Consider the following 9,620-nt stretch of genomic DNA (forward strand, 5'->3'; position numbering starts at 1 on the left):
TTTAAATTATTCAGTAATGATATTTGAATATGCAGCGTCCGTATTTCTTAGTTTTCTTTGGCGCAAATAGTTAAAACTCTGGCGTCGAACGTGTCGGTGATCCAGTGTCTCGTCTGCTGCAGGACACCATCACAGAGGAGATGGTGGAGCTGCTCGGTCCCTACCTGGACATGGAAGACTACAACATGGACGCAGCCAAGAGGACCTGTGGCAACGTGGCTGGACTCTGCTCCTGGACTCTGGCCATGAAGGACTTCTTCGGGATCAACAAGGAAGTCCTGCCTCTGAAGGTGAACGCAGAGAGAGTGGCGTGACGAGACCAACGCAAGTTCAAACAACTGTGCCACGTAACGTTCATGAACCAGAGGAAAGTCATGATTGTGTCTGTGTGTGTGTGCAGGATAACCTGGCCAAGCAGGAGGCTCAACTGCAGGAGGCTCAGATGAAACTCGCCGAAGCTCAGGAGCAGCTGGACGCTAAACAGAAGGAGCTGGACGCCGTGCGGGTAAAACTCACAGGACTTCATTGACTTCTTGTTGTTTCAGCCTCTTTGTTTTATTCAAATGTATAATTGATGTTTATTACCCGTCCTAAACTTCAGGCACTTTACGATGCTGCCATGAAGGAGAAGCAGGACCTGGAGGACGACGCCATGGCCTGCCGCCGCAAGATGTCCAACGCTACGGCTCTGATTGACGGGCTGGGAGGAGAGAAGGTCAGCGTTCTTCCTGCCATCTGACCTTTGGCTCTCTCACCAGTTGTCCATTCACCTCTCTCTCCTGGCCTTGTTGTGTTTCAGACGCGTTGGACAGACAGCGCCGCCGGGTTCCAGACGCAGATCAAACACCTCGTAGGCGATGTCCTTCTGGCCACGGGCTTCCTGTCCTACGCCGGCCCCTTTAACCAGGAGTACCGCAGCCTGCTGATGGAGCTGTGGAAGAAGGAGATGGAGGAGAAGCACATCCCCTTCAGTCCGGTAAGACTTCACCTCTCTGAGTTATTCTGCTCCTGCTCCAGGGTCCGATCACGTTCTGAATGGTGCCTCCGCACAAACGTCGATGCCATGTAGACATTCAAAACTGTCCCTGCAGGACTTGAACGTGATCGGTCTGCTGGTGGACAACGCCACAGTGAGCGAGTGGAACCTGCAGGGTTTACCCAGCGACGACCTGTCCATCCAGAACGGCATCGTGGTGACGAAGGCGTCACGCTACCCGCTGCTGATAGACCCCCAGGGCCAGGGCAAGACCTGGATCCAGAACAGAGAGAGAGAGCGGCAGCTGCAGGTGAGGACGGCCGAGCAACATCCTCAATCATAACACGTCATCTGCCCCCTGCTGGTGAGAAGTACAAACCTCTTCTGTGTTTAGATGACGTCTCTCAACCATAAATATTTCCGCACCCACCTGGAGGACAGTCTGTCTCTGGGGCGCCCCCTGCTGCTGGAGGATGTAGGGGAGGAACTGGACCCGGTCCTGGACAACATACTGGACAAAAACTACATCAAGTCTGGCTCCACTTACAAAGTGAGACAGTGGAACAACTGAGCAAAAAACACAAGACAGAGTCGCAGCTGTCACCGTAAAGACCCACAGGTAACTTCCATATCTCTGACCCTCTTCGTCCTGCAGGTGAAGGTAGGAGATAAGGAGGTGGATGTGATGAAGGGCTTCACGCTCTATATCACCACCAAGCTGGCCAACCCAGCGTACAGCCCCGAGGTCAGCGCCAGAACGTCCGTGGTCGACTTCACGGTCACGCAGCGAGGCCTGGAGGACCAGCTGCTGGGACGAGTCATTCAGCTGGAGAAACAGGTCGACTTTGGGCGGATGACCAGCCATTGACCATTCAAACTGCTGCTGTAATCAGTTAGTGCTGTTGGCTGAGATGAGATGTTTCTGAATTTGACAATTTGAATCTGACACCGTCCAAACCTGTGGGTCCGAGCAGGAGCTGGAGGCGGAGCGAGTGAAGCTCATGGAGGAGGTGACGTCCAACAAGAGGAAGATGCAGGAGCTGGAGGACAATCTTCTGTACAGGCTGACCAGCACACAGGGATCCCTGGTGGAGGACGAGTCTCTGATCGAGGTGCTGGGGGTCACCAAGACCACCGCTCAGGAGGTACTGCTTTCTGTCTGTCCGTGGGCTCACACTTGTTACCCTGAGTGAAGGAGTGTGGCTAATATAACCTTCATGATGAACCTTCTGCAGGTGAGTGAGAAGCTGTCGGTGGCAGCGGAGACCGAGGTGAAGATCAACCTGGCCAGGGAGGAGTACCGTCCGGTGGCCACAAGGGGGAGCATCCTCTACTTCCTGATCGTGGAGATGTCGCTGGTGAACCTCATGTACCAGACGTCGCTGAGCCAGTTCCTGGGGCTCTTCGACTCGTCCATGCAGAACTCTACTAAGTCGCAGCTCACCTCCAAACGCATCAGCAACATCATCAGCTTCCTCACCTTCCAGGTGCGGCCCACCGTCCAAAACAAAGATGTGACTCCGTCCGAACCCATGAGTCTATGCTGCTGTTTAAGTTTCTTTGGGACACGTGCTGCAGGTGTAACTGAGCAATGTTCCTGCCTCAGGTTTACTGTTACACAGCCAGAGGTCTGTACGAGGAGCACAAGCTGCTGTTCACGCTGCTGTTGGCCCTGAAGATTGACCTGCAGGACCGAAACATCTCGCACCCTGAGGTGCTCACCTTCCTCAAAGGTCACTGTCAACCTCCTCCTCGCTCCATCCGTTTCTCCGCCTTTTTAACGCAGTTTGACAGTGAAGGTGTGTGTGTGTGTGTGTGTGTGTGTGTGTGTGTGTGTGTGTGTGTGTGTGTGTGTGTGTGTGTGTGTGTCTGTGTGTGTGTGTGTCTGTGTGTGTGTGTGTGTCTGTGTGTGTGTGTGTGTGTGTGTGTCTGTGTGTGTGTGTGTGTGTGTAGGCGGCGCCTCTCTTGATCTGAACTCTGTAGAAGCGAAACCACGACGCTGGATCCTGGATCAAACCTGGCTCAATCTGGTGCAGCTGTCCGACCTGCCTCCATTCAACCAGATCCTGACTCAGGTGAGAGCTCAGTCAGACAGGTGTCACATCAGGTGCAGAGCTGAAACACGCAGATCTACACAAGGTGAATGTTTCTGTGTGTCCAGGTGAGCCAGAATGAACGGTCCTGGAGGGCCTGGTTCGACAATCTAGCGCCAGAGGACGCCACGCTGCCCGACGGTTACGGGGACAAGCTCGACACCTTCCGGAAGCTTCTGCTAATCCGGAGCTGGTGTCCCGACCGAACCATTGCTCAGGTCTGTCCGCTAAACTGGTTCTCCTGCTCAGACGTTACTGATGATCCCTCCACTGTCACGGCCAATAGTGCATTTTTTCTTGTTCCTGTGATTAACAGCGACTGTCGCTGACTGAGTGGTCGAACTAACACATCTATATATGGAGACAATTACATTAAGCAGTTGGGAACAATGTAATGTAATGCTGACAGTTGCTCAAGATTTGGAGCGGTTTATCAAATCGGATGTGTTTGTTTGCTGGACAGGCGTGGCGCTACATCTCAGATTCACTGGGTCAACAGTACGCAGAAGGTTTGGTTCTGGACCTGGACGCCATGTTGACAGAGAGCGACAGCAGAACGCCGATGGTCTGTCTGCTGTCCATGGGCTCCGACCCGACTGAGAACATCGAGAGGCTGGCCAAGAACAAGGCAAGGGACCGAGATGAATGAGCAGGAAATAAATCAGTTAATGGGAGATGGATGGTTCAGGCATGAAGATGTATGAATCTGCATTAGATCAGAGAAAAGAAGTTTGTTAATATATAAAACTGATCGCTCAATGGTCAGAAATACATGAGTGGATGGAGATGGTTCTCTTTTATCATGAATTAATTTCAGACCCCCCCAAAAAAATGGATGGATGTAGAACAAATGTATTCACAGATGAACAGCGTTTCCTTCCTTCTACCTGTAGGGGGTGCCGTGCCGGCCCATCTCCATGGGGCAGGGCCAGGAGATACACGCTCGCAGGCTATTGGCCACCAGCATGGTGGACGGTGGCTGGCTCCTCCTCCAGAACTGCCACCTGGGACTGGAGTTCCTGGATGAGCTGCTGGAGACGGTCACAGATGCGGAGCAGGAGAACGTGCACGAGGGTTTCCGGGTGTGGCTGACGACTGACGTGCACCCCAAGTAAATGACGACCCCAGCCGGCGCCACTTGCTGATTGTTTTGTTCGTGACGTGTGATGATTTGAATTAGTAGCAGAGCTTAAAATGTCAAGTTTGACCTGAGGGTGGCGCTAAAGCTTAGGACTGGACGTCTCCATCTATAATTTAACTGTGTGTGTGTGTGTGTGTGTGTGTGTGTGTGTGTGTGTGTGTGCACAGATTCCCCATCGCCTTCCTTCAGTCGTCCATCAAGTTCACCAATGAACCTCCTCTCGGTAAACAGCTCCTTCCTGTCTGGTCCACACATTTCCAATCGGCTTCCTGATTCCTCTCGCTCCTTCATCTGTTCATTTTCTGATATTGTCCCTCGTCCACCATATTAACGCGGCGGCCATTTTGTCTCTGACGTCGACAGGATACGTTCACAATGCCGTGAAGTTATATGAAGTAGAAATTGACAAAACCTTTTCGTTTCACTGCTTCGCGATTCACCAGCAACTGGAAAAGACAGTGGACAGTGAAAATGTATCATATAATAATAAGATCAAGTGCAAACAACATATTCCCTAGCTAACGTGTTAGCTTACAAGCTTACTATTTGTTACTGTAACTTGATGCATGCACATCTTAAACACATGGAAGTTAAATGCACTGGAATCAAGCCATTAATCTAAATACTGAATATGCTTAGTGCAGACTTCATGTAAGTTGTATGAACATAACTCACAGAACATGACTTCACCAGATCATTTCTGAGGTCGGGTGAAAGGACACGACAGCTAACGTCACATTGTAGTCTTGATTCTGGTGCGTTTTACCTCCAACGCGTTTCCCACCCTGAGCATGTGTGAATACGCTGAATCACAGTTGGTTCAACTCCATCAGTTGTTTTTAAATGTTCCTTCCTTTGTCCATTCAGGTATGAAAGCTGGTCTGAAGAGGACGTTCAGCGGTGTGACTCAGGATCAGTTAGAGATCAGTAACCGGCCCCAGTGGAAACCTCTGCTGTTCGCTATCGCCTTCCTTCACACCACTGTTCAGGTGCCTCGTCCGTTCACGTGACAAGACACCAGCAGATGTCTCCATCGTGGCTGGTCTCTGCTCGGTCAGTGACTGTTGTGATCACACTTCTTCCGCTGTTTGTCCTCAGGAGCGCCGCAAATTCGGTCCTCTCGGCTGGAACATCCCTTACGAGTTCAACCAGGCGGATTTCACCTCCAGCATCCAGTTCCTCCAGAACCACCTGGACGACCTGGACTTGAAGGCAGGAGTGAACTGGAGCTGCCTCCGCTACATGCTGGGTCAGACCTCGTTACACTCGCATCAAGAAACCAAACCTGAACCGAACTGGACTTCGTCCGTCCGACTATTAAACTAAGGCAGTGAAATCTCAAATGACCCAAATTCAAACACTCGAGGCCACATTTGAAAAGTGGTGCATTGGAAACTCTGAAGATCCACCGGCTCACATCAGTTCTCCAGAGTCAATGTTTATGACTTGAAATGAGATTTAAAAGAGCGAGAAGGTAAAACGTGCAGGAGGACAAAATAGACACATAGCAACATACAACAAGACATGACATTACAACATGTGTCATGTCTTCTCCCTATACTTGCTCGAGTTGAAATATTTAATCTCGAGCAAAATATGAATGTGCCGTGAAAAATCCAAGTAGCGACCGAAAGAGAACGGGCGAATATTTCTGGGTTGTGATTTCTCGCACAAAGTAAACACAAATGATCCGTCCAACTCACTTTGACGTGAACGTAGCATTAGACATTCTGAGATAGAGGTTCATTTTAGCAGACGACTCCATTTGCTCCCCCAGGTGAGGTCCAGTATGGCGGCCGGGTGACGGACGACCTGGACAAACATCTCCTCATCACCTTCACTCGTGTCTGGTTCGGCGAGAGCACGTTCGGCGACAGCTTCAACTTCTACAAGGGCTACACCATCCCCGTCGAGCCCAAGACGGTGCAGGACGTCCTGCATCACATTGAGGCCCTGCCGCGGGTCGACACGCCTGAGGTGAGCGCGCTCAGGCGCAGATTCAGAAGCGTAAATGTTCACACTGACGTACCTGTTTCTACCGACACGTCACCGCGGAGATCGAGCAGCTTCGTCCTGAAACCTTTTCTCTCGTCTGCAGGTGTTTGGGCTCCACGCCAATGCTGACATCACCTACCAGACCAACCTGTCCAATGAGACGCTCAGCACCATTATCAACATCCAGCCGAAGGACAGCGGGGGGGGGTCTGGGGAGACCAGGGAGTCCAGCGTGCAGAGGCTCGCCAGCGAGATGCTGGACAAGCTGCCGCCGGACTACGTGGCGCACGAGGTGCGTGTTTAAAGTCGTGCTGGTGAAACGGACGGGGTTTGGACCAGATGGACGACGGTGTTGAGTAACTGTAATGTGTGTGTTTGAAGGTCAAAGGTCAACTGCAGAAGATGGGTCCATTTCAGCCAATGAACATCTTCCTGCGACAGGAAGTGGACCGCATGCAGCGGATCATCAGCAGCGTACGGAGCACGCTCACCGACCTGCAGCTGGCCATCGATGGTCTGTCCCCACACACACACACACACACACACACACACAGGTGGAGACGGTTTGTGTGAAACGACTCTCTGGCTGCAGGCACCATCATCATGTCGGAGGACCTGCGCGACGCTCTCGACTGCATGTTCGACGCCCGCATCCCTCGCCTGTGGCTGCGGATCAGCTGGCCGTCGGCCACGCTGGGCTTCTGGTTCAGCGAGCTGCTGGAGAGGAACCAGCAGATCAGCGGCTGGATCAGTGTCGGACGTCCCAACCTGTTCTGGCTCACCGGCTTCTTCAACCCGCAGGTGCGTTCACGCCGAGACGGCAGGTCGGAAACATTTTGTCTCCAGTTGAACATCCAGTTGAGAGAGAGTGTGTGTGTGTGTGTGTGTGTGTGTGTGTGTGTGTGTGTGTGTGTGTGTGTGTGTGTGTGTGTGTGTGTGTGTGTGTGTGTGTGTGTGTGTGTGTGTGTGTGTGTGTGTGTGTGTGTGTGTGTGTGTGTGTGTGTGTGTGTGTGTGTGTGTGTCGTTCCTGAAGGGTTTCTTGACCGCCATGCGTCAGGAGACGACCCGTGCCAACATCTCCAGGGGCTGGGCCTTGGATACGGTCATCCTTAGCAACACCGTTACCAAGATGATGAGGGAGGACGTGTCGGCCCCGCCCCCGGGGGATGTGGGCGGGGTCTACATCTACGGCCTCTTCCTGGACGGGGCGGGGTGGGACCGACGTGGAGTCAAACTCTCTGAGGCCCCGTCCAAGGTGAGTGAATGTCTTTGTTTGTTATAAAATATAAAATTGTATTTTTTAAAATCTTTTATTTCATTTAAAATCTTGTTTTTTTATTTTAAATAAGTAATAACATAAAATACATAAGTTATAAAATAAATGAATATAAGTAATGTTGTGGGGGAAAAAAAGGAAAATACTATGAAATGACAAATCAGATAACGAATGAATTAATGAGAATGAGAAAATGTCTCCTCTGTCCCCAGGTCCTCTTCACTCCGCTCCCCGTGGTCCACGTCTTCGCCATCAGCGCAGCCAACGCGGCCGAGGGTAAGCGTCAGCCCGGCGGCGGGGCGGTCAGCCTGTACTCGTGTCCCGTCTACAAGAAACCGCGTCGGACCGACCAGTACTTCATCTTCTCTCTGCTGCTCAGGAGCTCGCAGGCGGCGGAGCACTGGACGCTGCGAGGCACCGCGCTGCTCTGCGACTGCAAGTGATCGTCCGTTTCCTCTGGTGGTTAGTAACCATGACAATCTGATGGGCTGTCGACTTGGTGAAGGAGTTTTTTTTGCTGATAATAAAGAATCAAACTTCAGTTTTTTCATCAAAACTAATGTGAAATCTGATTCGTCTGATACTTTGAACAACTCTTGTTCTTCACTTATAGAAGTTACGAGTTAAATCCTAGTTGTGTGAAACGACGTCTACTTTGAGACTGACATTTGTTCTTAGAGTCAAACTCGGCTCGTGTTCCTGGATTCACGTTGATTTTGATCAGTGGAAGTTCACACAGAGGCGACAAAACCTAAGTCCCTTCCAGGTCACAGCTTCTCTCTCCTCGTGTTCCATTCTCTCATGTCATCAATGAAGAGCAGACGTGACTTCAGGTACAGAAATGATCCAAGTTGACTTTTATTTTCTCCACGTGACAAAACAGCTTTAATGAAACATCTCTGACAAACTACAGCCATGCAGTCACTCGCCAGCAAAGCTAAAGAAAAAAACACCAACGCCGTCGTAGTTCGTCCACAAGGGGGCGCTGCTCGCTGAACTACTTGCTCCAAACGTAAAGTTAAATATAGATAAACGCTAAAATAAAAGCTGCAGAAACTGAAACGTGTGTGTGTGTGTGTGTGTGTGTGTGTGTGTGTGTGTGTGTGTGTGTGTGTGTGTGTGTGTGTGTGTGTGTGTGTGTGTGTGTGTGTGTGTGTGTGTGTGTGTGTGTGTGTGTGTGTGTGTGTGTGTGTGTGTGTGTGTGTGTGTGTGTGTGTGTGTGTGTGGATCTGCCCCCAGGTCTGTAGTTCGAAACCTCAAACTGCTCTCGCTTCTTCGTTCCCCATGAAAAGATAATTCCTTCATAAACAATCAGTAACTTTTCATGCTATAGTGAAGCACTGTCTCGTTCTCTGCTCCATGAACTGCAGAGATTTTTATCTTCTCACTTTAATCATTTCACGTATACATAAGTTATTTATTCCTTCAAACATTTCTACAAAACCAAATGCACCACGACCTCACGAGATGCTCGGTCAGATCAACGTGCAGAAACAAGTGAGCGGCAGCAGCAGTGTGATGAAGATGAAGATGATGGAGAGGTTCCTTGCAGGAACACGTTTAGTCAGTGTTTATTGAAGACAAAACAGAAAAAGACCGTATATATATCTTCTTATTCCATAATTAGTGTCCACTACAGATGAAGTAACCTCCGGGATTTCAGGAGTTTGTTTGGTTGTTGTCCTGACGTTCAGTCTGATTGGATCTGAGACCGGCCCCGTTCGCTCACTTCCTTCCACCACGTTCACACTGAAGTTAAACTTCCTCACCGCCCCCCCCCTGCAGCGCCGCTTGGCAGCAGCGCCCCCCACAGACTTTGTCCGATCTCGTCACCGTCTGGCGGTTTACGATAGCTGCTTCATGTCGTACATCGGCACCTCCGACTCCTCCACCTTGTCCTCGTCGGCAGCCGCCTTGGCAGCGTCCCGGCTGCCCTTGAGGCCCTTGGGGGGAGGGACGGGCGCCGCTCCCTCCGTGGCGCCCTCGGCTCCTTCCTGGCCCTCTGCCACAGTCCTCTCCTTCTTCAGCTTGGCCGGGACGCTCTTGGTGATGGTCTCCTTCAGCCTCTCGCCCGACTGCTTCAGCCTCTCGCCGGACTGGCGGATCTTCTCGCGCCTCTCGGCCGTCACGATGCGCTCA

The 9,620-nt window shown here is 51.2% G+C and overlaps 2 protein-coding genes across 4 annotated transcripts in view; one reads left to right on the top strand and one right to left on the bottom strand.

Annotated features, from left to right (window-relative positions):
- The window catches only part of dnah5l (dynein, axonemal, heavy chain 5 like), a 41,463-nt gene extending 33,422 nt beyond the window's left edge, over positions 1-8,041 (top strand). For all 3 annotated transcript variants that reach the window (XM_035619198.2, XM_035619199.2, XM_035619200.2), the window contains exons 76-98: positions 123-290; positions 401-505; positions 602-715; positions 800-976; positions 1,092-1,286; positions 1,371-1,526; positions 1,632-1,814; positions 1,951-2,121; positions 2,212-2,463; positions 2,583-2,709; positions 2,930-3,051; positions 3,138-3,287; positions 3,533-3,697; positions 3,963-4,180; positions 4,378-4,433; positions 5,078-5,199; positions 5,309-5,459; positions 5,988-6,187; positions 6,309-6,497; positions 6,587-6,719; positions 6,798-7,006; positions 7,239-7,460; positions 7,694-8,041. In XM_035619198.2, the coding sequence (XP_035475091.1) occupies positions 123-290; positions 401-505; positions 602-715; positions 800-976; positions 1,092-1,286; positions 1,371-1,526; positions 1,632-1,814; positions 1,951-2,121; positions 2,212-2,463; positions 2,583-2,709; positions 2,930-3,051; positions 3,138-3,287; positions 3,533-3,697; positions 3,963-4,180; positions 4,378-4,433; positions 5,078-5,199; positions 5,309-5,459; positions 5,988-6,187; positions 6,309-6,497; positions 6,587-6,719; positions 6,798-7,006; positions 7,239-7,460; positions 7,694-7,924 (3,816 nt within the window). In that variant the 3' untranslated portion in view covers positions 7,925-8,041. The remainder of the gene's footprint in view (positions 1-122; positions 291-400; positions 506-601; positions 716-799; positions 977-1,091; positions 1,287-1,370; positions 1,527-1,631; positions 1,815-1,950; positions 2,122-2,211; positions 2,464-2,582; positions 2,710-2,929; positions 3,052-3,137; positions 3,288-3,532; positions 3,698-3,962; positions 4,181-4,377; positions 4,434-5,077; positions 5,200-5,308; positions 5,460-5,987; positions 6,188-6,308; positions 6,498-6,586; positions 6,720-6,797; positions 7,007-7,238; positions 7,461-7,693) is intronic.
- A 274-nt stretch (positions 8,042-8,315) lies between these two features.
- cavin4b (caveolae associated protein 4b) overlaps positions 8,316-9,620 on the bottom strand; it is a 7,159-nt gene continuing 5,854 nt past the window's right edge. The window contains exon 2 of the mRNA XM_035619230.2: positions 8,316-9,620. This exon is cut by the window's right edge and continues 266 nt beyond it. Within this exon, the coding sequence (XP_035475123.2) occupies positions 9,326-9,620 (295 nt within the window). The 3' untranslated portion in view covers positions 8,316-9,325.

This window comes from Scophthalmus maximus, chromosome 21 (genome assembly GCF_022379125.1).
Source record: "Scophthalmus maximus strain ysfricsl-2021 chromosome 21, ASM2237912v1, whole genome shotgun sequence".
In the NCBI taxonomy this organism is placed as follows: domain Eukaryota; kingdom Metazoa; phylum Chordata; class Actinopteri; order Pleuronectiformes; family Scophthalmidae; genus Scophthalmus; species Scophthalmus maximus.